Source organism: Pleurodeles waltl, chromosome 3_1 (genome assembly GCF_031143425.1).
Source record: "Pleurodeles waltl isolate 20211129_DDA chromosome 3_1, aPleWal1.hap1.20221129, whole genome shotgun sequence".
NCBI lineage: Eukaryota > Metazoa > Chordata > Amphibia > Caudata > Salamandridae > Pleurodeles > Pleurodeles waltl.
Genome location: NC_090440.1, coordinates 1,870,543,902 through 1,870,571,752, shown reverse-complemented (window position 1 = coordinate 1,870,571,752; position 27,851 = coordinate 1,870,543,902). Strand labels below are relative to the sequence as shown.

At 43.8% G+C, this 27,851-nt stretch overlaps 1 protein-coding gene across 1 annotated transcript; it reads left to right on the top strand.

Moving 5' to 3' along the window:
• The first annotated feature begins 3,236 nt into the window (after positions 1–3,236).
• LOC138283465 (gamma-crystallin-1-like) lies at positions 3,237–19,737 on the top strand. Its single transcript, XM_069221420.1, has 3 exons — positions 3,237–3,324; positions 16,529–16,771; positions 19,408–19,737. The coding sequence occupies exons 1-3, from the start codon at positions 3,316–3,318 to the stop codon at positions 19,678–19,680; spliced, it is 525 nt and encodes a 174-aa protein (XP_069077521.1). The 5' UTR covers positions 3,237–3,315; the 3' UTR covers positions 19,681–19,737.
• The last annotated feature ends 8,114 nt before the right edge of the window (positions 19,738–27,851 follow it).

The window sequence follows — 27,851 nt, the reverse complement described above, 5'->3', positions numbered from 1 at the left end:
CATCAAGGCTGTTATCTCCCTTAGATGAATGAGATAAGGCATGAGATTAACCTTCATGGGAGGCATGTGTAGGATATTATACAGAGCCACCTGTTAGTTGTGGTTGTGTGGAGGTGAGTAGTGCATAGACAGAACAAGCATACACAGCTGTTTAGCTAATAGCTGTGGGCTGGCAAACCTCACAAGTGATCCTGGAGGAAACATTTTGCCTAGTAGTGACGTGGCCTTCATAGAGATGTTTTGCATGTTGGCAAGAATGTTCTCCTCCTCATCAGGTCATATTCCTCTTGATAAGCTCCTGCTCCTCCTCCTCTTTTTCTCAATTACTGTTCACTACTAAGGTAGTACATTATAAACATCCTCTTTATTTCTCTTTAACAATATCCTGATTGGACCCACTGTATCAGCAAAAAGTGCAACACATTTCAAATGGGAGTCACATATCCCATAGAATGACATGGATTGCCCTTTATCTTTGGGTGAAGTTGCATCACCTGTTACCTTCACCAATGATTCCTGCATGGGCTGGCTGCCTAGGACCTGCAAAGCCAGGCTATGTCTGGGTGAGCCCAGCATGTTATCAGTCAATGGCCTTGATAGTGAAGTAAAACAGTAAGCTTTCTGAAATGAAGATGCACCCCTCTGCCCCAGAGAGTTGAAAACACTGTATTTATACTATTTCTCAGAACCTTGCAGAGAAACTAAAGGGCAGATTTAAGAGCTCCTTGTGCTCTTTAAAGCTGCCTTAGTGTAAATTTTTCATGCTATGGCAGTGCTATGGTGGCTTTTTCCCAATGCCATATTTACAAAGTGGCGTTATGCATGCATTGGCCACTTTGTAACCCTTGTGTGCCACACTATGCCTGCACCAGGCATAATGTATGCAAGGGGGCGTTGCTCCGTTAGGAGGCCCGAACAAAATTGTGCAGTGAAATTTAAAAGATTTCACTACACCATTTTTTCTGTCACTTTTAACACCTGCTCAGAGCAGGCTTTAAAATGAAGCCCCAATTTAAATCATTGGGCCTCCTTGCATTTTGCTTCACTAGCATCAACATTTTTGATGCTAGTGTAGCAAAGCACCACAACTGTTCTAACTACCGCCATGGTGAGCTGTATCTTAAATATGGTGCACACATGGTGGTGTTAGGGGTGGTGCAGGGGGGGTGCAAGAAAAGTGCATAGCATTAGATGCAGCACCACTTTTCCTAAATGTGCCCCTAATTTTCATGATGCAGTGTTAAAACTAAAATCCTGGGAATTTCTTATTTTATGCTGAAGACAACTATGCCTAAAATAAACTCTACTCTCATATGAGTAAATGAAGCTGAAATGCTCAGTGTTTTAGATGTAGAAATGAAACAGCCACTATTTAAGTTTTCCCAAACATCCACAGCTAAGCAAATGTCAAATGAAATCCCCACATGCAATTTTACTAAATGAGGAAAGGCTTCAGTGCATAATTTGAGCCAGTGCTTTCAGGTGGTGCGCACTAACACTAGTTTTTGGGGACCACCACTTATTTTTCCCATCAGACATTTCCCAAGAGCAAGAAAGAGAAAATGCACAAAACAGAAAGACGGAAGAAGAGAAATACCAAAAAACATGCAAAGGAAGAAAGCAGGAAACTGTAAGAGTGAGATAAAGGGGCGGGATTGTCTGGTGGTGGATTAAAAGGCATGAGGTGGATTCCAGATCATGCATCCTTGGTATTCGTTGCATCAGTTCTGGCTGCAAGCTTCTGAGCAGAGATTTGAACACTGGCACTTCTGCAAATTAAGTACTGAAAGACTTAAATATGGTTGTATGATAGAACCACCCACTCTGAGGCCCAAAACTATTCCCACCCCTCAGACCTAAACTACAACGATGAGCCCTAAAAAAACCTAGCCCAACCCCCAACCTCTGCCCCTAAAAACTAAAGTACCCCATCCCCCACCTGACTTGAGCCCTAAAAAAAACTACCCCGATCCCTCCACCCCTGCCCCTTAAAACTAAACTACCCTGACACCCCCACCCGCCCTGAGCCCTAAAAAAAAAATGATCCCGACCCCCCACCCTGCCCCTAAAAACTAAATTACTCCAACCCCCCACTCGCCCTGAACCCTAAACAAAAACTATCCCAGCCCCCTGCCCCTAAAAAATAAAATACCCCTACACTCCAACCACCCTAAGCCCTAAATCCACCCCACCGCTAAAAACTACCCATCAACCCGGCCCCAACCCCACTTACCTCACAGTGTCCTCTCCCAATGCTTCCTCTTCTTCTCTCCTCCCTCCCCTGCTCTTCCTTAAACCTCCCCCACCCCTTTTAAAATTAACGACACCACCACCACCCTAAGCCCTAAGTAAAAAAGGTACCCAACCCCCCCACTCCCGCCCCTAAAAAAAAACAAATAGCTTGAACCCCCCCTAAGCCCTAAAAAAAATACACAAATCCCCCACCCCACCTCTTGAAAAAGAATAGCCTGCCCCGACCCCCAAGCCCTTAATCCACCCATCTCCCCTGCCTCAGCCCCACTTACCTCACCGCATCCTCTGCGTCCTCTCCCGAACAACCCATGGCTTTTTCTGTGCCTTAGCCACGCATATGCATAGTTTGGCACATGCATGGTCAATATACATAAAAATCCATGCGTTGTTATGGCATGCGTCGTTATGCTTGCGTGGGAAACGTCCACGTTGTTCTCAACGTGTTGTTAAGGATGTTTCCCCTTAAATATGTTGTGCCTATAAATTGGGCTAGTGTTTATATATTTGATGCATATATCCTCTAAGTGTTCAAACCTGTCATAATGGCATTTGTGGAAGATACCTGTGGGATCTTGAATTACTGGATCCAGTGACCTTGGATTAATATATTTGGTTAGCGAATAAAAATGGTATGAAAACTTACAATTTAGGGATGTGAGGATAGACTAACAAAGTATCAAATCTCCCTTTGCTATAACAATAATTGCTTCCTTTGGAGCTCTGTGAACACGTTCAAAATAGGAAAGCGTTCTCCCTATGTTAGGCTTCCAGAAATATTTAACAATTGTTTTTCTCTGCGGGCCGACAAAATGGTTCCAGAAATCAGTCTGGGTACGCAAAGTGTCAGCAGTTAGGCTTAACCCACAATAAGCAAAACAAGGATAATAGAATCTGAAAAAAGAAGACTGACCAGCAGTGCAACAATTACGAAAGCTATACATGTCCCTTCCAGGGCATGAGCGGGTGCATTGTTCCAGGATTTCAGAGTTTGTGCCCACGGTGTATATAAGGACTGCGTCCTCCGAGCACTGAGCACACAGCTTCTGACTGACACTAGCCAACATGGGAAAGGTAAGATAACGGGGCTGTAGCTTTGGGAGTCCCTTATGCCTTACGTCTCAGGAGTCGCAATAATGTAAATTACTCATTTTTTAAGAGACCTCAAACGCTCTGATAAACATTCTTGATTATTACCTTGTTGTAGTACAAATAGTTCTGCTAGATGAATTTACTTTGAACAGTTCTTTTCTCCACTTCTGCTGTGCGTGCTCATAGTTCAAAGAAACACAAATTTAGCCTTACCTAGAGCAATCTCTCATTATGTACATAACTGTATAATTTGTAAAAAAACGTATGGATAAGTGGGCCAGGATATGTTGCAGTGCTTGTGAGAGACAATCTTTCTAAATCGTCAATAGAGGTAGAATGCAATAGATTCAGTGAATATTGTTCTTTGTATTTCTTCCAGCGCCATACCTTCAGCCTTATATCTCGTTTCGTACTTTCTAAATCCACCGTTTTTGGTATTTTACCCTTGCCCTTCTCCTTTGCCTCTCCTTTTCTTTGTCTTTAGGGCTATAAAACAACTCACTGAGACACTGACTAAGTGGTCAAACAGAGTTTGATATTTTGGTCAACTAGGCAAGTCTACTGTGTTTTTGTGAGCTTGATTATTTAGCTGTGGGTTGCAGATTGTCTCATTTTTTTCTTTTACAACGAATTTATGCAAAAAAAATAGCAAGAACAAAGTTACATCATATTACCATTTAACACTTTCATTCCAACTAAGAGCTTCATTTAGTACGTTTTGGTGCAGGGCAGCATCACAAGTCTTTTTGCTGCTCTCCCCTACTTCAAAACAGAAGAGAAGGAATGTGTCATGTATTCAAGATACAGTGCATTCCTGTCCTTGCCCTCTGTGCTCGCACACAAATTGCTGCTATGCACCAACAAAGGCACCCTTGCACGATGGTGCAAGGATTCCTGCACAAAAACAATCAAGAGGCATCTTCCTCCTTCTCTGTGTGCGGCAGAATACGGCTCAGTCAGGCTGACTATTGCTAAAGATTGGGAGCAAGGTATTATTTGTTTTTGTTTGGGGGGGGCAGACCTCCGATGTAGCTTGAGGAGTAAGGCATAATATGGGCAATATATCATCGCTGGTGTGGGGGGCATGAGGAAACTGCAGTTACATTACACGACCTAGGTATGTTTGCGTTTTTGTGGCTAGAGAGCTAGTGAAGAGGTGGCTGAAGAAGCACACAATAAAGTTGTTACAATTGTTTATAGATTTTTGGTTAAAAGTCAGTACCCCATTGCATTGTGGCACGTGGTATCTTTGTGCTTACTGACTTTGTATTTGTTCTACCTTGTGGGCATAGACATCTCAGGATTATTTCACTAGTGCACTCATCGTTAATGCAAGGTGGCTAATACACTTTTGTGAGTTTGATGATTGGTAGTAGCTCAGAAATGAGCACAGGAGTGTCTGTCTTTTTCATTGCACACATAGTAACATTTGATCAGCCACTCATAACTGAGACCATCCTCGGTTCTCTGAGAGCTGTGCATTTTGCTTGTGGTGACTGTGACCAACAATGCAGCTTCAACTAAGATGAGAAAAGGCCAAATCCATCTCCACTCCAATTACACAATGTCCCTATAATATTGCTGTCATTACCTGGATCCCCCAGAAATCCCGTTTTCTCTCCAAGATTTCTTCTTCTACTTCTAACCTTGGACTCCCAATACAGATAGCTCAAAGCCTGTCCATCATATACACACCTTGAATACGGAAAAGAGCCTGTGCTCTTCCCTTTCCCTGTGGACACGAGAAGACCAGACATATCTGCCCTGGAACAGACAGCTGGAAAAAGACTCAGAGAGTGTGGTAGCTAGGAATTATTAGACCTTTTGTAGAGGCAAGAACAATTAATTTGTTATGGCTTCAACAGACCTTTCAAACAGCATTGTGATTAGACACTGGTATATAACTGAAGTCTAAGCTTGTGGATATATATTACGCCCTGCTGTCAGTGGGAGAGAACCCATTTGACTTTGGAAGAAGCTCTCAGTTGTTACTCAGAGGAAGGCATGTTGCTGTAATAAGGAAGAGGAGAAACACTGCCTTGGAAAAGCAAATATTTGCACCTTCTTCTGTAAACCATACTTTTGTCCTATGTCACAATGACCTACTTTGAGGTCCTGCTGGTTAAGAAAAAGCTCATCCACGATCCCACAATCATCTAACTAGCTGCCCCGTCAGACCCAGAAGCAGACTATTAACAATTACAACAAAGACTTGCAGAACAGCGTCAGCTGACAATGCCTGCTTTTGATAGTCACCGCCCCTTCTCTGACCACGACATACACTTTGGAGTGCAGTACAGCTGAGCTTGTATCAGAGCAATGTGTACATAGTGCTAGTGGATGCCCTTAAAGGACTAGATGTATTTCCATTGGCGGGGAATTACCCAGGCTAAGGTCGATGATCACTGGACAACATAAATTTCATCTGCACATTAATCTAACACCATTTTCTTCCCAGGCCCATTCAGCAAGCGAGTAGCATGGGTGCAGTATGTAGTGAATTTTAGTGCACACTGTCACATGGTGAGGTAGCATGCTGTCATTTACAGACTACACATTTTTTAAATGGCCAGTAAATTTGCACAGAAATAAAGTTTGACTGATAAAACTGTACAGTGCACAAACAATAATGTGTGGAAATTGGGTTCCATCGTACATTTATCACTTGTACAACACCAAGTAAAGAGTTTGATTTTCTATGATAGTATTAATATTTTGTTTCCACCACGCTTCAGAATTACACAAATTATGTTTTCCCAACTGCCGATATATTTGAAATATTTGTATAGTTTATTTACAGGTGTTTAAATGTTGTTCTATGTTAGGAAAAAACGTGACATACTACAGCTTTGCCTTTCACACTCACTGTTCTCTAGCAAGTTTGTCACAGAGTTCATTTTACAAAATCCTCTAACTGCGTAGTCAGAGACAGAAGAATAAAATCAAGCTCCATGTTCAAAGAATAAGCAGCAATTTTTCAGAAAACCTAGCCTGGCATTTGCTTTCTGTCTTTCCACACACAGCAATGTGACAACCTAAAAATAAAATTTAAAGGAATCTTCACTGTCCATTCACCTTCTGAACTGCAGATTTTTCTTGTTGGGGGTGCTGCAGAACCCATGAACCCATACATCCAGCTCCATAAGGGAATGGCATATTTGACTTATTTAGGTGACCAACATAATGGTGAGATTTGTGATGACTGCAAAAATCATGCCATGCAACTTTAAGTTGAGATTGTGGGCTGGCTTTGCACAGACACACTGTGTAGAAGTTCCCATGTGCAGTCACATTTGTTAACATACATGAAACACAGCTTCTCAATTGCATAGAGTATGCGAGTAAATTGCTGTGTTACAGATTTTTGTCTGCCTGAGCTCAATCCTGTGCCACAGAGCATTGACAACTAAACGTTGCTTTTAATCACAATTCTTCTACAGTTAACATAAAATATTTAACTCAGTACTGCAGGTGATAGCACTACAATAACAAATGTTGTTGTATCATTGACCTAGAAATTGTTAGGGCCTGCAACTTTGCATTGTTGGCCACCATTTTACTCCTCAATGCATTTTTAAAGACGAAAACATGCATTCATGGCTACAGCTCTTTCTTGAGTCTGGTGGCCATTATTGAGTGTTATTTCATTGTGTCAGCCTGTATCTGAGTCTCTGACCCAAAATCACCTCATAGAGGAAGCCAAAAAGTCATGATCACAATAGGAGCCCATAGTATTTTGCAGCAAAGCAACAATGCTTAATTTGTACAAGAATAAGTGCTGTCACCCATTATTTTGCTCAGAAGCTCGCCAATGGTGCTGTTGATTATCGCTGAATCCCAAGGTTGTTTAGCCTTGATTCCATCTGGTAACGCGTCCAGCCCTTATAAATTACCTGCACCTGGACACGTTGGAGGTCGGTGAATCATTTAGCCGAGTCGGGCTCTCCTCATCCTAGAATAGTCGGGTCACTTAGATCAATAATCAATAACTATTGTAATCGGCAATCAATACTCAATTAATAGACCAAAATGACACATCAGAAATCAATAACAGTTGGTATTTCGGCGCACCATGACCTTTCAGTCATGAATAACCACACCAGTTTATTAAAAGTTACTGAATTTATTTCCCTATATTAACAAAGCTAGCACAATGTATATAAGTCTCAAAACCAAATGATATATGTATATGAACATTACTGGCTGTCCATAGCGGCGGAAGAAACGCAATCTACGCAAAATCTGGATAATGATACACTCAGTTATGGCAATGCAAATCACTAATATGACTAACTGTATTTGACTAATTTCATACATTGGTCAGCATGACAAGATTTCAAATTAGCATGGTACATCGAATGAATACCTCAACTAACCTCTAATTAGCATTGGCATGTGGGGCTTCATGCAAAACAAATTTAGTCAACACAAATTTGGAAAACTTCTAGCTTAAGCCCTATCAAAATAGCAGTTGGTACTTAAAAGGAAAAACACAATGCATAATACAATTATCCTTTCATATTTACCAAATACAATCAGCATTCAAGAAAAGTCTTCGTCCCTCAGGTACCGGTTCGATCAGCATGGGGCAGGTTTAAAAGGGGCAAAGTTAAGGGCAAGCTTCCTTGCAGCGGCAAGGAGAATGGGGCAAAGTTACTTCATGGGCAAGACGGGGCAAATCAAAGTTAAAGTCTCCAAGGTGAGAATTCTTAAAGTCTCTTTCTCTCGAATAGAGAAAGGGGCATCAGGGTGTAGTCCAAAATGGAGTCTGGCATCTGGCTTCAAATTGGCATCAAGGAAAAGGGCTAACTTCACTTTGTCCAGTGGGTTTAAGTAAGAAACATTCCAAATTCTGCAGGGTCTTCCATTGGAGGGTTCATAGGTTGGCTTCAAATTGTCCAATGAAAATTGTCTTTTTACTAGCACTCATTTATGCATACATTGTCCTTGGAGCCTTGGAACACAAGTTGCAACATGGGTTGCCAATTATTTTTGGTATCTGTACCTTCATTGTCCGCACCTGAAGAGACTGACCTTGTATCAAAGGGGATGAAACTGGCCTAGTACGAAACCTTGGAGATAAGTGTATTAGTCATCTCTGCTGGAAAAAATACAACTTCAAGCAAGAATATATGTTTCATTAGTTCAAGGAAAAGCCACGCAGTTAGAATTTGAAACCAGGCAACTAGGCCAAAGCCTCCACTAAATTTAAGCTAAGCAAAACAGTTTCAAATAAGAAATTATGGCATACATTTGTAATTATGACGGATTACTACATTTTCAATTCTTCATGATTAATAAAGCTCGTTTATAACGATGGCGAACTACTCCGAGGGCACAATTTCCCTCGTACATTATTTTCTTTACTAAAATCACACTACATTATATGCTTTTGGATACATTTTATGCGTCATCACATCTCATGCCCCTTTTGTCCACCACCAGACAATCCCAGTCCATTCATCTCACTCTTGTGGGTTCCAGCTTTCTCACTTTGTCACAGTTTTTAAGTCTTACATGTCTTCTTTGTTCCTCCCTGTTGGACCTGGCCCCAAACGCATTACACATTGCCTCCAGGTTAAGACTGACTGCTCGTGCCAAGCTACCAAAGGGGTGAGCAGGGGTTATCTTGGACGTGTAACTCCCAAGCCCTGACTAGAGTGGGTAGGTTCTGCCTGCCTGAGGTGCACACCCTAGCCAACCAGAAACCTCATTTCTAACATTGGTGGCAGCGGTGGGATAGGACTTGCGCTTGCACAGTACCTTGTGACTCATTTTTGCACCGCAAATTGCACTTAGACCATTGCATGTTTTAATTCTCTTTTCTTAAATTATTCTCCTGTTCTCTCAAGCTAGTCCTTTTTATTTTTACTCCTGTGTTGTATACTCGCACTTTGGACTCTTGTTGTTTATGCTAGTGTTGTGCTCTTTACAAAATTGACATGGATGAGTTGTTGGGGTACCCTCTAGAAGAGTTAAAGGTATTCTGCAGAGAGAGAGGGCTGCCTGAAGAAGGGGACCTCACAAAAGCCTTATATTATTTTGAGCAGGCACGTGAGATAGCAACAGAAAAAGAGGCCCAAGAGAGGGATGGTTCTGAGAGAGACCCTAGAGAGACCCACGAGAGTAGTGAGGACTCTGAGGAAGAGAGTCCCCAGTCCACACCCCAGGGGGATAGTGACCCCGAGGAGTTAGACACTGAGGGAGAAGATGACTGGCCAGGGACACCAGTAGAGAGAGAGGACCCCATCGATAGGGAATCCCTTACTGGGTCCTTGCGTACCAGCAGCGCCACCTCCCATTCCCTGTCACCTGAGGAGCTCAGAGATAGGCGGGAAGAGAGGGACCTGAGGCTGCAGCTAGCCAGGCTGGCTGTAGAAGAGAGACAGGCTGAGGTTGAAAAAGCCTTAGTCCAGGAGAGGATGGCAGAGGCTGAAAGGGCCTTTGCCAGGGAAAGACTCGCTCTAGAGCGCAGTCTTACAAATCTGGACTCACCAGTAATGCAGGTGGAGTCCAGTGGTGGCAGCATTTGTAGTGTTAGGCACAATCCTTACCTACCCACAGATTTGGTACCTGGGTTCAAGGAGGGAGATGACATACGTCAGTGGTTTAGGGAGTATGAGGAAGCTCTCTGTGCGCGCAGGATTCCTGAGAAAGATTGGGGAACTGTCCTAGAGAGCTATATTCCCAAGGTTGAAAGGGATGTCCTACTGGCCCCAGAAGGGAGTGACAGGCAGGGGTATCCCCACCTCAGAAAGCCCCTGATAGAAGAGTATGGTCTCACCCCTGAAGACTACAGGTTGAGGTTCAGAGGCAGCAGGAAGCGGTCTCACCAGTCTTGGGAGGATTTTAGGGGGACTTTTTGCAAAGCACTAACAGGATGGGTGGAGGGTAGCAGAGCAACCACTTATGAAAGGCTGTTTAGTCTCATTCTAAGAGAACACATGTTCCGTTGCTGTTTTTCAGAGCTACGCCAACACCTGTCTTACTGTAAGTTCTCTGACCCCAGGGAGATTGCAAAGGAGGCTGACCTTTGGCTTAGTGCCAGGGGAGCTGGTCAGACACCAAGGGCTGTCTTAGGTTCACCCCTGGAAGGGGTTGGGGAGATTCTGGGTAATCCAGGTAAAGTTTTCAGCGGGGAGGAAGTAGGATTGTTAAGGACCTATCCTCTTACGTATGCCTTAGAGGGCTTCTTATCGGTACACCGAGGAGAGAATTTAACCAACCCCGACAACGTTCTGAGCGGGGAGGGTGCAGGATCCACAGGGACCTGTCCTCCTCCGCAGGTCTTGGAAGGTACCCGAGAGGGGCCCCAAGGCAGGAGGGTAGTCGTTACCGAATGCCAATCCTGTAAAAAGGATGCCCTAAAGTCTGAAGGAGAAGGGGGGACACCTGGGAACAGGTTGCTCCAACTCTGGAGATCAGCAGCACCACCCCGCAGAGGGTGGTGCAGGTGCTTCCTTTGGAGGGTTTGAGGGAGGACACTCCCCTGAACCCTGTCCAGCAAAAGGGTATTGTCCCTAGGTTGGAAGACCAGATCATGGGCAACCCCCTAGATCTGAAAATAGAGACTGCTGTAACCAGCATCTCTACTGATGCATTCTCTAGGGATTCAGTTCCTTCAAGAGGGGATTCACGGGAAGACACTTCCCTGACTCCTGCCAGCAAAAGGGTAACGTCCCTAGGTTGGAAGATGCATGCCCTAGGGATTCAGTTCCTGTAAGGGAGAGTTTGAGGGAGGATGCTCCCCTAACTCAAGGCCAGCCCAAGGGTACCGTCCCTAGGTTGGAGAACCACGTTCAGGGTGGCTCCCTTGACCTGGAGGTGGAAAAGGCTGTCCCCAGTCTCTCTACCATTACTTCTGGGGGTATCACTCCTGATGGGAGGGTGCGGAACTCTAGAAGGAGGGGCAGGAGGAGGAAAGGCTCTTTCCTGACCCCAGCTCAGCCAGAGGGGATGGACCCTGGTCTGGGAGACCAGTTACAGGGGGGATCCTCTGAACTGGTGGGTGAGCTGACCAGGATGACTGTAACAAGCGCCCTGGCAGTTCTGGATTCTGGGGGTACAACTCCTCCTCGAAGGGGGCGCAACCCTAGAAGGAGGGGCAGGAGGAGTGATTCTCCCCTGGGCCCTATTCAGGCTATGGGAACAGTCCCTAGGCTAGAAGACCAGTGGCAGGGGGTAACTCCTGAACTGGTGGGAAGGAGAGTGGAAACAGGGTGTTATGCACATGGGGCTCCCACCCCCCACTCTAAGAGGTTTCAGAGGCCAGGGGCCCCGGGCTTGTCTGGGACCTGGCTCTGGCCACAGACAACTAGGACGCCTCCCTGGGTTAGCTTATATTGTCTTGGGAGCATAGAGAGAGGAATTCAACTGGGTTCAGATTGGCGTAGAACTGGATCATGTCCCTGCAGTTGCGGGCCAGGGTCCTGGTTCTATCGCCCTAATCAGGGAAGTCCATGAAGGTATTGATTGTTCTCCCCTGGCTTTGGGCTGGTAGGGGGTCATGTTGGACCTGGCCCTTTTACAAGGTCATTCCCCAGATTTTTTGCTTTTGCTTCCTTATTTTTCTGACCTTTGTTGGCTGACGTTTTGACTCTGAGCACTTTTTCACTGCTAACCAGCGCTAAAGTGCATGTGCTCTCTCTTACAAATTTGGTATGATTGGATTATACCTGATTGGCATATTTAATTTACCTACAAGTCCCTTGTGAAGTGGTATCCCTATACCCAGGGCCTGTAAATTAAATGCTACTAGTGGGCCTGCAGCACGGCTTGCACCACCTATTGAAGTAGCCTCTCAAACCTATCTAAGGCCTGCTAGCGCACAGCCTCTGTGCGCAGTTTCCTGCCACAGGGACCTGGCATCTAAATTTAATTGCCAGGCCCAGAACTCCCCTTTTACTACATGTAAGTCACCCCTAAGGTACGCCCTAGCTAGCCCTTTGGGCAGGGTGCCATGTATGTAGAAGGCAGGACATGTGGCGTGGCCTGTCCTGGTAGTGACAAACAGCCTAACTTGGTGTCTCACTGCTGTGAGTGCTGCCCTCTCATAGGATTGCATTGGAAATGCCCTGCCTTATGTGTAAGGGGTATTGTCTGATTTATGAGGGGTAGCGTAGGCATGTTTGGTATGGTTGTGACAGTGGTAAGAAATGCTGCTTACTAGTGTAGGTGCATTTTTTATTACTATCACAAAAATGCCACTTCTAGAAAGTGCGCATTTATCTGTGCTTATGACTTTGGTGTTTTGCAGCTTGTCTCCAATCAACATCTGGGCAGACTGACAGTTGGGACTTTGTGCATACTTCTCAGACAGCCTGAACACAGGGAGGGTGGAGGTGACACAGAGGTGCATCTACATATTGTAAAGCCTTCCTGGGCTGAGAGAAGGGAGAGGCGGGGCACACCTGCATTTGTAAAGACTGTGCCCTGGCCTCACACAATAGGGTCGTTTACCCCCCACTGATGTTTGGAGCCTGTACTGAAAGGACAGAGGGGGCACTCCCAGAACCAGTTGTAACTGGCTGGAACCTCCTCTCCCTACCATTGAAAAACACTGTAAGAACTGACTATAAGTACAGGGGAATTTTCCCCACAATTTGAACATTCTTGGAACTGGAAACTGGACACAGAACGCTGATGAATGGACTCACTAGAAAACCACCTTGGTCTGCTGCTGTAGTGCTGACCTGTGACCTGCCTGGTCACTAGGAGGAACTGCCATCATCTTCATCCCTTGTGCTGGTCTGTAGTTGGACCCTCCAGCCCTGTGCTTTCTTTGACTCTTGATTGCTCCCAGGGGCAGGGTGCTGTGCCCCTGACCCCTGCACTGATCTCTCCAGCGTTTGCTTAAGCGCTTTGGGAAAAGCGGTCTTCTCTTAAAGTTGCTGGAAACGATCACCGCCGCAGCCCAGGCTGCGAGTTGCCTTTAGCGCTGTAAAAAGCGATGTGCTCTGCTCCCCGAGATCACCGCCGCAACCCGGGCTTTTGATTTGACTTCAGCGCCGACTTCAGCGCCGGGTCTGTGCGGTTTCTAGTGCCCCTGGGGCACATTAAGAAAATAATCGGAGCAAGCGTGCTCCTCTCGGCGCCCCCAAGGCACCAGCCACCTTCCATTTCAGAGGAACCCTCCCGGCGGCTCGGGAGAGGCTTCCCTCACTCGTGCACCACATCGGGTGTGGGCGAGTGTTTCCTCGGGCCCCCGGAGGGGTCCAAGAGTCATTCCTCACGGAAGGCAGGACTCGGGAAGGCGCAGGGAGTGCTCCCTTCCCTGGGAGCTGCACCAGGAGCGGGACGCTCCTTTCCTTTTACGGGGCATTTCTTCCGGGAAGAATCAAGAAGGGAGACCTCGACGGAGGTCCCTTTCCACTTTGGCACCAGCATTGTTTAGTGGGCCGCGCCCGGCCCACACCCCACGGACAGAGTGTGCGGAGGCCGAGGCAGGCCCCCACCCAGAACGGAGGCCCCCGCAGGGGCCCGTTCGTGAGTAGAGGGTGCCAACCGCCCCTCTTCACTCCAAAACCTCGTGTGGCCCCTGTTTTGCGCACCGGAGCGCCTGGGGCCCCCTACACTCCCCTTTAGGCACTGGAAGTGCCCAAATCAACTGGAAACAGGTACTCTGTAGGAAATCTAGGCTTAGGAGCCTAATAAAGACTTATAAATGTTTTAGGTTTCCTCCTTGTTTACTGCTGTTACATATGTGTGCTAATGTTCCTTCCTGGGCATGTCTAGCTGATATGTATTTATATGACTTGTGGTATCTTCTCTAATATTCCTTTGATGGATATTTAGGAATTGTTCATGACAAGTGCATATATCTTTTACTCTAATTCCTGACTACTGCTTATGTTGCAGAATCCTGAGTACCTACGTGTTCTAATGTGACAACTGCATATTCTTGCAGAGTATTAGTAACTTGTGTAACATTCTGACAACTGCTAAGGTAGCAGGGTATTACTTAGGTGTAATGTTGGTCTAATTATGTTTTGTGCAATACAGATTATTTTTACATAGCTCAGTGTTGTGTTTACTTTGTGGTGTATATTTTGTGTCACGTGTGTTGTGTGTTGTGCAAACGCTTTACACATTGCCTCTAGGTTAAGCCTGACTACTATTGCCAAGCTACCAAGGGGGTGAGCAGGGGTTATCTTGGATGTGTAACTCCCAATCCCTGACTAGAGTGGGTAGGTTCTGCCTGGCTGAGGTGCATACCCTAGCCAACCAGAAACCCCATTTCTAACACTCCCCTTCTGTGTTTTCCTCCCTCTCTTGCTCTGGATCAAAGTTTAAGAGAAATAACAGTCTTTCCTTAGAAATGAGTGCTGATGAGCCCCAGCTTTACCACAGGCTCAAATTAAGCACTGATAGTGCTCAAGGCCCAGATACACTAATAGGAAACAAGAGAGAATCACTTTTAGAACTTTTGGGTAACCACTACTCTCCCACTGGGAACAGTTCTGCCAAGGTTCCCTAATTAATTCCCTCAACCCACTTCCCAACTATTTTTTAGACAGAAAAGCTCAGTGGTTCCATGTGCCAATGAAGGATAGACAATCAAAACAACTGTATAAAGTCACTGTCTACAAATACGTGCTTCAGGTTTTTATTGTCCGATATTACTGTACAGATTTAGAACCATTATGTGTAAAGCAGTACTTTTACAGATAGCAGAAAATACGTGCTTCAGGTTTTTATTGTCCGATATTACTGTACAGATTTAGAACCACTGTGTGTAAACCATTAGTTTTACAGATGGCACATTATCCACAGTCTTACATGTTTCCTCCAATTCCGGATTAAAGATACAACTCAAAAGTGTGATAAAAAGAGTGATCAACTGATCTTGGCTCAATACTTTTTTAGGTTGGATCTCTCAACAGCCAATTGGCAAACCGGTTGTGTCATAGGTCAAATGTACCCATTTTGAGGACTTGAAAATTGGTACATTTAAGAAGTCTTCACTAGGTCACTTTTTTGTTCTTAAGGGAGCCATTTCAAAAGAAGGTGAAAATATGAGAGTAGATAGCATGTTTGAGGATTATGACAATAGCCTATCTTTCAAAGGGGTCAATGAAAATAACATTATCTGCAACACATACAACACAGTGTTGTATAGCTATTTTAGCCAAAAGTTAGACACATTATTTTAGCAAACTAGGCCTGCCATTGTGCACTTTAGCCCAGTTACATTTTATTCAGCATCGCTTTATTTTTCAAGCAATAGCCACATTCATGGTGTTATTTTATTTCTTCTATTTAATTGTTCTTTTGCCTAGGAAAGCATCATGTTCCTTGTATTTCACTTTGTGCTTTCCTCAAGGCTGCAGTCATATAGGGTTTCCGGCAAAAGTGGTACGCTGTGTCTCCAACATTCACAGAAACATACACATCTTTATGTGGGGACATTTTCTCAGAACATCAGCTGTTTTATTATAAAAACACTACTTTGTCCCATACACGTTAGAGGGAGATTCCAGCCAGATGACAATGACTGTATGCTCATTGCTGTGGTACAACTGCTTGCTTAGACTGCCGAACCCCCTGAACCTACATGGGGACGGTGTCTCTCTAGACTACAGGCTTTCTTACTCACCTTACTCAGGTATGAGGGATGATGTCTTCCCCGGGGGGAAAACATGAAGGGTGGATTAGGTTTATTATGCTGTGCTCGAACACAGCTTTGGTAGGAGAACTGCATAGCACTCCTAGTGACAGTATGGTGGGACTGTTTTTGTGTTTCACTCTCCTTGTCACAATCTTGCTTTTATTGTGTTTTATCATCCTAGTTATTACAATACGTGCCATTTTTACTAAGATGCAGTTACTTCAATAAACCCTTATTGAACTTTATTCTACCTCTGTTTGTCTTTGTCTGTGTGAGCCTAATGTGACGGAAAGAAAGGAATGAGATCTCACTGACCACAATTACCCTGAGGAGTCTTTCTTGTCATGCACCTGGTTCCCACAATCATCCCTGCTCTTGGGTGAAGATGAGGCAATGCTAGTTAGCCGGAACACCCGGATTAAGCCAACAGGCGTCACATGGTGTGGAATTGTACTTAGTGCCCCACAATCTATGCCGCCCAAATGCATAGCCTCATTAGGATAATGAGAACCTACGCTACAACAGAATAGCCAATAGCTTAAATAATGCTTCATTTTTATTACCTTTTTTTCTCTACAGATTATTTTCTACGAGGACAGAAACTTTGGTGGCCGCTCCTATGAGTGCAGCTCTGATAGTGCTGACCTGCACTCCCACCTCAGTCGCTGTAACTCCCTCCGTGTTCAAAATGGAAACTGGATGCTTTATGAGCACCCTAACTACAGGGGACACCAGTACTATCTTAGGATGGGGGAGTACCCGGAGTACCAGCAGTGGACGGGATACAATGACTCCATCAGGTCTTGTCGAATGATCCCTGAAGTAAGTCCAGCTTCAGTCCATATACTTTCAGCATTTTGTAACAACTTTATTTTGGCGTTTAGAGGCACAAATATTGGCAATTTAAATTATATGCTTGGGACTAAAGGCGGTCACTATTACAACAAGTGAATTTCTAGAACAACGACATTTCTATCTCTCACACCAAACAGTTTTGATAATTAAAGTCTTGCAAATCCTGTTTAATATAGATGGAGATGTATTAAAATGCATTGATGACAACCTATTCTTTTATGTATGAATGCATGTGTGTATGTGGTCTTTATATAGTGTGCCTGTAGGTGAAAAGCAGAGAAGGATTGTACATAGTACAAAGCAAAGATATAGTCAACGTCTGAAATGTAGGGGTAGTTGGTTTCTAAGAGCGAAAGTGGACTTTTGCTGCATCATGATGTAGCGCCCTTTAAAGAGGTGTGCCTTAAGTTGTTTCCTAAACCGCAACAGGTTCTGATGGTAGTGAGAATGTTGTTGCAGATGCTGTCATTCTAATCTGAACCACACATTTTTTTAAATGCAGTATGAAAGACATTAAATAGTTAATTTTAAACGTGAGACCATTTACAGAGTATTGAGCGGACATTGTCTAATACATATTGGATTTTGTGATTAAATAAATCAAAGCACCTATTTATGAAAACCATGTAAAACATGCAGGAATCAATTGTAGGGGTTATGTAAGATATACATTGGTTTTTTTGTGCAGCCAATAAAGCACATAAATACAGAGAGGTGTGCATTCTGACTATGCTACTAAGATTTTTTGATTTACAACACAGATTATTGGCATAGATTGATACTGCCTCTCGCATAATTTCCTGTCCAGCCTGAAGTGTGAAGCTTTCCCTAAAAGAATGGAAAGAATAGCTGGGGCAGGAAATCTCTAGCTGTTGAAGCAACTTGTATGTGAATTGAAGGCACATGTTGCAGCTAGATACAATGAGTTCGTTATTTCTTTCCTATATGACATGATATTGCCCTCATTCCTGAAATGTGGTGCAAAGTTATTACTAAATAGTGCTAAGTCTAATTTTACTGCGAGCTTGACTCTTGGCATGGTCAACACCATGGCCCTTATTTAGAGTTTGACAGGTGGGCTATTCCATCACAAGCATGGCAGATACCCCGTCTGCCATGTTGCAAGTGCATTACAGCCTATGACACTTCCAATATGGTACACAAGATATCTGTACCATCAGTATCATCTCAAAATAGGCTGGTTCCGGGCCTAACATTACTCTCCATGACTAACTACATTATTTATCAGTCTGTCATAATTTACAACAATGTTCTATTTACCAACATGAGCTACGTGTAAGTCGTTTGTTACTGTCTTACATGTAATGTGTGTGGGTCAGAGCAATATTGTAAGACAGCAGAGACCAAAGCAACAGCACCCCCCTAAGCAGTTCGGGTAATCTAGATCCTTAAGCTGTAAGGGCACACGTTTGAAATGCAGCACCTCATTTAGAATGCAGTTTCTCACCAGACGCCAATGTTCAGAATAGTATCAACGCATCTGAAGAATTCTCAGCATACTTCATGCGATGATCTGAAAACACTGTGAAAGCATTGAAAACGCTTTACAGATGCACCTACGATCGATGGGGTGCATGGTTCCTGGCTGGTGTGATGTGTTCCCTTGTTATATATGCTTGCTTTATCTGCTTTTGATAATAGAGGACCTAACTCCAGTTCATCTCACATACATTAGTGCGTGTAGGGAAGGTGCACGTGGCACTGGATATTGCAACAATAATAATTTGCAATAATATTCCGCATGATCCTAGAGTGAACATACATTTTCTGACTAATTGAGAACTTATTCACCGATGGCACATCGGTCCTTTTTCATGTCATCAAGAGTTAATTAGATGAAGACAGAAGCAGATTTAGATCTCCCGTAAAACGAATTTTTATAGTTTATGTTGTTTAGCTATCTTTTTGTTTGAGGAAAGGAATATAATACAGTTTCCTTTTCTGAATGAAATGTGAAATACCATTCTGTATAAGTGTCGTATACATATAAAACTATTATATGAATGGGTCAGTTGTATGTCAGAAATACTGGGTAAAAAATATATTGATGTGTGGAAATATCTTGTCCTGAATATTGGGAACCAAAATATCATGAATATAAGGGTACATAGATATACAAATTTTAACTTCACATCAATGTATCTTGAGGATATACATATATTGTCGAAATACTAAACTAGACTTACTGATATATATTTACCTTCATACTTTCACAATAATTTGATAGGAGTCATTCAGGGCAGTGGTTCCCAACCTGTGGTCCGGGGACCGCTGGGGGTACGCAAAGCCTCCTCAGGGGGTCCGCGACTGCTTAGAAAATTAAATAATATTAACAGATTAGGTCCCCAGCTTTCAGTAATGACTCGTTGGGGGGTCCCCGAATTTCAATAAGGATTCAATGGGGGTCCCAGAGTTCCAGTAATGATAAAGTGGGGGTCCACAGAAGTCAAAAGGTTGGGAACCACTGATTTAGGGCATGATATTTTAGCAACATGATATTTTAAAGTCGATATTCCAGTGGTATGCCATGTGGACCTTCAAACTGATCCTTTGCACCTCTTCTTTTCTCTTCATTCTTACAGTACCGTGGCACCTTCAGGATCAGGCTGCATGAGAGAAGTGACTTTGGGGGACAGATGATGGACTTCACAGATGACTGCCCAAATGTTTATGACCGATTCCACTTCAATGACATCCACTCCTGTAATGTTCTTGATGGGCACTGGATCTTTTACGAAGAGCCCAACTACAAAGGACGTCAATACTATCTGAGATCTGGGGAGTACCGGAAATACACCGACTGGGGAGCCATGAGCCCCAGGGTTGGCTCCTTCAGACGAATGGGATATTTCTAAACTACTGTAATGTGTAACTTGGTTTAGTCAGTATTAATAAAACTTAAAATAGCTTTATTTCAGAGTGTATTTTTCCTTCCCCCCCAACAGTGACAAATAGTGATCATCGCTGTGTTTATTAAAACATGCAGAAGCTATATAGTAACAAGTCACAAGTTTCTTTCTCTCTCATTTGTTCAGAGATTAGAAACGGAGAACTCCATGAACAATATCCTCACTTACTTTTATTTGCAGACCATGTGGTCATCAATTTCTTCTCTTGTGCCATTATGTGCTCTTGCATACAATTGGGCTCAACAGTTTTCTTCACTACACACTTTCCTATTTTAGAAGCAGAACATGTATAATGCTTTTTCCAAACTCTATTGCTAGAATGATTGGATGAAGTCAGATGTTTAGGTTATCTACCAACTGTATGTGGATTGCTTCTGGAATTCACCATTTTGTTATTATTTTAGAGTGCACTCTCACGTGAAAAGCTAAGGAGTTATTTTTTACTTAAGTACTTGAAAGGCAAAATATTGGGAAAGCCCATCAATAACAGGACCATTGTCACATCAACACATTTGTTACGACCGGAACTTGTAAGGACTTTGGGAGACTTCCCGAATACATAAAGCCACAATTTGTTTTCATATTAACCTGGATTTAAGGAGGCTAATTTTAAGTGGACCATCAAATGTGGTCACAAAGACCAACAAATTTATCACAGATAAAAATACGAACTCTGGGCAATCTTGTCTGATCTTTCTCTAGAAGTAGCGTGATCAGTAGTTGACATCATTAAAGCAAATTGAGGCTTAGTAACATCATAGAATAGGAAGGTTTAATGTAGGGCCCAAACTATACTAAAAAGAAATAGCAGTAATAGATCAATTCTTTGGACACCACAAAAATAGCTGCCACTGGAGCTCTTGCTTCACTGCACGCTCGGCCACCCCCAATGTCACACACAAGGGCCTGGAAAAAAGGCACTTCATTTCATCCTCCAGAGGTGGACTACATCTATACTTATGAGGTCAATGACCGCTTTGACCCCATATCAAAGTGGTTAGGTCCTGTTACAGGCTGTTTTGTTGGTGTTTCACTGCATGTCCTCACATTTCTACTCAGCATTGCTGAAGATAACGTTTTTGCCAGTAAATGTTTATCTAGGCAGAGTCAGGGAAAGATGGCAGCCGACTGAGTAAGCCATTGGGGATCAGCATTGTCAGAGGCTGAATGTCTTTGAAAATTGTGCTTGAGAAGTGGAGACAGTGGCAAAGGGAACTGGGGATCCCTGAGTGATGGAAGGGGACAGGCGGCTTGGACCTGAGTGCAAGCTGATGCCAGTTTCATTTTCTCAGGGTGCAGTTGATTCACGGCCATGTTGGAAGTAAGTGGTAGTGGTACCAGTGCAGTACAGGGGCACCTGCACATTGCAAGTGCTTGGAGCCACAGCAGGTAGAACGGGTACAACTTCTGGTTGGGGCATCAGGTCCCCTACCTTCCCCTGCAGATGTTTTTTCTTCATAGAATTTGGAAATGGGAACTTTAAAAGTGAGTCAGGGGGCAGTTTCATCTGTACGGGAGCAACTGGGCTGCATGAAAGCAGTAAAACACCCCCTACTTCTCAGACTGAAAATGTAGGTGTTTCTCAGGAAAAAAAGGTATTCTTTACGAGTCAGGATACCTGAGTGACAGGATATTCGAAGACCAGAAAAACAGGGTTTAGCATTCCACAACCTTGAAATTGCGCAACCCTCGCATGTATAGAGACCTACTACCATTAAGCCCCACACCAAGAGAAGACTAAACTACCAGGGGTCTTTATTGTTAAGTCAGGAAGGTAGGGATTAGTAAAGCAAAAGCAAATCTATAAGTGAACGTAAAAACAATACCCTCCCTCAATTCCTTCTCTAAGGTTAGGTCCCATTGGAGAGTTTCTGGGAAGAGTTTGAGCCTCAAGGAGAGTTGATTAATGGGCAAGTTCTTCAAGCTCCGCAAATCCTACAACCAGCAGATAAAGCATCCTTGTCACCACAGTTACCTTCTACCATGGGTGATGAGAGTGCAGATACCCTGACTTTGGTGACTGATGGGACTGGTAGCACTGATGTTTACAGTGGTATACCACACCAGCATAGATATGAAGTGTTGGCCAGTTTGTCAAAGGGAAGCACAGAGATGGAGCCTTCTATGTGCATTGTAAGGTTAATGAAGGAGGAAAAGAGGCTGGCACCCAGAGTCAGGAGGGCGTGCTAATAGGCACACAAGAGGACGTTTAGAAAACATTTGTGAAATCAGAAACGAATCAATGAGACATTAGAAGTCCGTGTCAGTCTTTGTAGGCTAAGTTGGATGATATTACGCAGCGAACCGTGGCTCTTGACGTGAAAATGGACAAGGTGGGTAGCGAATTAGAGATAACTCTTCATAACTTATGGTATTGAGATGGCAGAATAAGAGCCTTTTTAAAATATAGAAGGACTGGAAAATCATTCACTCCTAAACATTTTAAGAATCTTGAATGCCCTAGGAGGGCAGAGGGTAACTACATAAGGAGCTTTGTAATCCGACTTCTGAGAGAAGTAATCCTTAAAGATAAGCAGGAGATAGTTTTGGAAAGGGTGATCCAGAGGGTATGTAGAGACCCATTCAAATTAAGGGACATGAGGAAGAAACACAAGAAGATCCTCTTGAACTTTCTGTCACATAGTATTAAGGAACAGATATGAGGTTTGGTTCGTAAATCAAGACCATTAACAATTATAAAGCATACATATAGGATCATGTCGGATGTAAGCAGACTAACAGAACAGAGCCAGCAGGGACTAGAGCAGAAGATGGGTGAGATGGTCAGGCATGGTGCAAAGGTTCAAATAAGGTTCCTGGCCTTGTTAAAAGAAATGTGGAGGAATGAAAAGTTCAATATCAGAAAGGCAGAACAGGCTGATGATCTTGACAAAAAAGGCATGCAACTGGGGATATGAGCAAGTGATCATCAGTCCCTGCCATTCTCCTCACAGATTAGGTACAATGGTTTGAATTGGCAGTTCGACATACAATGATACATATGGGCATATAGGAACATGCCATTTTGTTTCAGATGGGTTCCCATGGGGATTGGAGGGTGAGGGGAGCACTAGGTGGGGAGCAATCAGAAAAAAGATAAATAAATAAAGACTTCAATAGTATTGATGTTAGGGATGGTGTGAGGGGTGGGAGACATAAGACATTTCTGGTTGGGTAGATGAGGCAGATTCAGATAATTACCTGCAATGTCAATGGGCTGCGTACACAAGATATAAACAGACATTGATATTGCAATATCTTCAAGATAACGTGGTCCAGATTCTAATTCTGCAGGAGAGTAGACCTATTTGCCCCTGGTTGAAGGCAAAAGATTATTTGGGAGGCAGCGATTGATACAGCAGATGGCATGCTCTGATTAGTCAATCAACTCCAAGGATGTCACCCTGCTAATTAAAAAGTTCCTGAATAGAGCTGTTGGAAATAAAACTGATGTAGCCATCAGGTGTGTAGTTGGAAAGCTTAGTTGTGATAGGATTGTGTATTTACATGTGTGGGTTCTATGGTCCAAATTGTGATTATCCGAGTCCTTTGGAGACACTTTGTTTAGCCATGGCAGAGTTTACTTAGCCAGTGGTTCTAGGTGATGACTTTAATTGATTAGGTCTTGGCAGACAATATTTGGAAAGCCAAATGATAGGTGTAAGACATAACCCAGTGCATGGTTCAGACATTTCACCTGTCGAGCTAACTTTGAGAATACCTTGGTGTCAGTGAAGAGTAGGTGGATGGTAGATAGAACACTATTTAGCGATAAAGTGGATGCAAAACATCTTGCTGAGCATAGTAGATTATTTTGTAAAAAACAAAGAGGTACTGCATCTTCACATAAGAACAGACAACTGCAAGAGGATGTTAGGAGGAATGAAGCAGATATTAAGAAACTAGAGAGGGCGGTATTGGGAGTAGATTGTAAAGAGGAAGCTAGGAGTGTGTGCAATAAACTGAGTCAAAAACAAGAAGAACCGAGATGTCTGGTAGAGGACAGGGCGAAAGCAAAATGACAGAACTTTCAATTAGCATGCTATGAATATGAAGAAATGAGTGATAGACTGCTTGCTTGGAAGGCAACGGTAGATAGAACAAGGAATTACATGAGCAAGCTGAAAGTGGATGAGCAGGGGAACACCTCAGTCAATCCTGCAATTATAGAGGCAGTCATTAGGGAAGATTTTGAATCATAGACAGAGAGTAGTGAGCCAGACTGGCAGGTTGTGGAGAATGGTTGAAGGATAGAAAGTTGTTGACTTTTGGAAAAGGAGGATAGAGAGTTCTTAATTTGGGAGATATCAGTTAAGGAAGTGCTCAACAGGTGAATAAATTGAGCAGAGGGAAAGCTAGTGGCCCTGGTGCTCTTTGGGCTGAATTCTATAAAATCTTAAAAGAGATGACAGCCCTAGTATTGGTGGAGTTGTTCATTTTTATATATAAAGGTGGAGTGAAAATGTCACACACTCACCTGGTTCCAAACACAGAGACGATGCTGGACCTCCAATCCCAACTAGGGCTGCACAGTGAAACAAGTAATGACTGGTTCCACCAACAATCCCAGGAGGGGAATGGCGGATGGTATAAAACATGATAAAGAGGAAACCAAATCATTGCAGGAACTGCTCAGCTGGCTTGTACACTGCCCAGAAGGTTGGAATACTCTGGGCCTCAATATCTTCTATGCAGATGCGATACAAGGCATCATCATAAACATTTCATGAAAGAGAGAAGAGCAGTCAATTAAAAAATAACTGAAGAACTACCGGAACTCAGGAACATACAGGAAATCTGAACAAATACAATGTTAGTCTCTCAGAACCTATTCCAAGGTGCAAGATAACACCTATCCAGAACACAGTGATAAACTTTCATTTTGTATATGAAGAGTTCAGAGCACTACAACAAGAGTTCAAACCATGGAGTCTTAGGGCGAGGACTCAAAAATCCAAGAAAGTTCGAAACAAGATCAAGTCTCAGGAAGAAAGTCTTGAGATTTCACAAGTCTGTGGTTTCGTGTGCACTAACTTGAGAGTTAAGTACTTAGGGGAATATTTATACTCAACGCAAATTCGGCGCAAACCCTACACCATATTTATACTTTGACGCCCGACCCCGCATATGCCAAAATTCTACCTTGTGTGTCATTTTCTGGATGCATTAAACCGCCTTGCGTTAATGACGTGCAAGGTAGGCGTTTCTGTCCAAAAAATGACTTAAACACCTGTGCGCCATATTTAACCTACCGCGCAAAAACCCCACACAGCTGGGAAGCGGAGTTGGAAAATGGCGCACAACCCTATTTGCATCACAAATTAACGCCTGGGTCAGGGCAGGCATTAAAATGGGGCAAACACACCAGTACTTAAGGAAAACACACAAAAGCAACAGAGGGGCTCCAAAACGAAGACATGGGGGTGCTATTCATCCAGCATGCATGAAGACGCAGAGCACAGGACCAACACCAGCAGCTTCCACCACACCCGCAGGGACCCCAAAGGCAACGCAGAAGGCAGGAGAGGATATTCAGGACCACGACAACCCTTCAGGGACTCTGGCAACAAGACATCATCCAGAGGTACAGACTCAACTGGCAAGCCATTCAGCAGCTGCTGCGCCACATTGAGCCACAGTTGGCACCCAGCTTGCAGACACCCCACATCATTCCACCAGAGACCAAGCTGCTAGCTGTCCTCCACATGTTGGAAAGTGGTTTGTTTCAAACCACTGGTGCCCTGGTTGCCGGGATCTCACAGCCCTCTGTATTGGATGCCACCATCTCCCTCACACCTCACCACATCAGCTTCCCCAACACACAGCAGAAGCAGCAAGAGACCAAACAGGGCTTCTACCAAATCAACGGTTTCCCACACATTCTTGGTGCCATTGACCGCACACATGTACGCATTGTGCCACCTGCTGCAACCGAACATCTATACCGCAACAGGAAGCACACACACTCCATCAATGTGCAGGCCATTGTCGATCACAGGGGTTTGATCACCAACATCATGGCAAAGTATCCTGGGAGTGTACATGATTCATTCATCTTCCGCCACTGCACCATCAATCAACACTTCCAGGATGGACGATATGGAAATGGCCTACTTGTTGGTAAGTACAGAAACGTACTTATATACACACAGCACAGCAACCCTGGAGGACACACAACACATACAACACTACATTGACACGTGGCCAGAAAGACACTGAGGTTGTGACACTGCTAGTCATGTGTGATATCCTGACCCAATGGGTTACGCACCTAGGGACAAATGACAGATGCAAATAACAACAGATGCCACTCCAGAGACACAAGGGAAGAATTTAAAACCACACAGTGACAATGAAATGGCCTTAACTGCCAACCAACAACTTGGAAGATTAATCTTACAATATCAGATCAATAACACTCAATCACACACCCTTCCAAACAATATGTACAGTGTAAGGGGTATGCAGTGTGTGTCGCTGCAGGTACAACACCATGACACACACAGCATGATGATGATGACTCTAATGAATGGGACATGGAATCATCGAGGCTGTACCAACATCTCACATCACTCCTGGGCTGACATTGCCCACTACCAATAAGCAAGTGGACTATGTCAAGAACACATATTGATGTGACAATATTGCAAAGCGCACATTCCTACACATACGGTTTGAGACAATTACACATATACACAACAGATGTACTGGCATATGGACCTTCTGTCACTTAAACCGTCAACCCAACAGCCAAGTTAGCCAGCTGAACTGGACCAGGTTCAGTTGTGTAGGTACACGTTTGAACATGAGTCAACTCTGTAAGGGCAGATAATAGGTCTGCAGAGAACTTGCCACACATGGGATATTTGTGCATTGTCAATTGTCAACACTTCAGTGCTGCCAACTTATGGAGATGTGTTGTACATTGTCACCTAGCCAAATCAAAGAGCCTCACTGATATTTAACAAATTCTATTGCATATGTTAAATTGGAGGGGATGTCAGGACATATAGATGCAACTGTGTTACCACCACTGTGGAGTTGATTATGTGTATGGAAGTATCATGTCACCTCCAGTTAAGACACATGGACACTTCTTTCACATGACATAATGCATAGGAGTACACAATGTACTGCAAGTCTACAACAATACCGCTGAAATCCAGTCACTGAGCCAAACACAAGTTCAGATAATGAAACATTCCAATGCCGATGGTACATCCTAGAGGCCTAGGATTCCACACAATAACACAAACACAGATGAGTCACAGACAACACAACATAACAATTGCCATGCAAAGTGATAATCATGGTGCAAGCACCATCAACATTTTTCACTCATTTTCTCTTTCAGCTGATCAGGGGTATGGGAACCAGCCATGGATCATGACCCCATTTGCAAACCCAAGCACAGCATCAGAGCGTGCCTATACTGAGACACATCGGAGGACATGCACCATAGTAGAGAGGACCTTTGGCATCCTGAAGTCAAGATTCAGGTGCCTCGACATCACCGGAGGTAGCCTCCTATACTCACCTGAAATGGTCTGCAAGAGCATTTTGACCTGTGCTATCCTGCACAACATTTGTGTAAGGAGGAACATTCCCCTCTATGAACCAGACCCATAAATGCCTCAAGAGGAGGAAGAGGAGGATGCTGTCCATCAACATGAGGGGGATCATCCAAACACTGCAGCAGGATTGCGTCGGAGACAACACATTGTACAAAACTTCTTTTAACGCTACTCACCATCAACACTGTCTTACCATACTGTATGTCATTAAACACCTATTCTAATCAACTAATCATGGTCTGGGTAATTATGTATGCATCACATGATCCCTAGGATTCATAATCAGAGTTTAGCCTCATGGAGCATTGCAGATATACAGATTAGGATCCTGAAAAATCCACCTCACATTTGACGGGTATGAATGTACAGCCAACTTCACACACAGTGTAAATGACATATATCCTGTCCATTTCACATTTGAAGGTCAATATCAGAGGACCACAGCTATGGCACACATACATGTTGGCAACATGGTTCATTGCAGCATATGGCACACAACTAAGACACCATCATTCATAAGGTAATAAACTGCTTCATACATGA

What these genes read in the sequence shown, in the direction of transcription:
- LOC138283465 (XM_069221420.1), top strand. An exon ending in CTTGTCGAATGATCCCTGAA is followed by an intron (nt 16,772 to 19,407) that starts GTAAGTCCAGCT and finishes TCATTCTTACAG; the next exon opens with TACCGTGGCACCTTCAGGAT.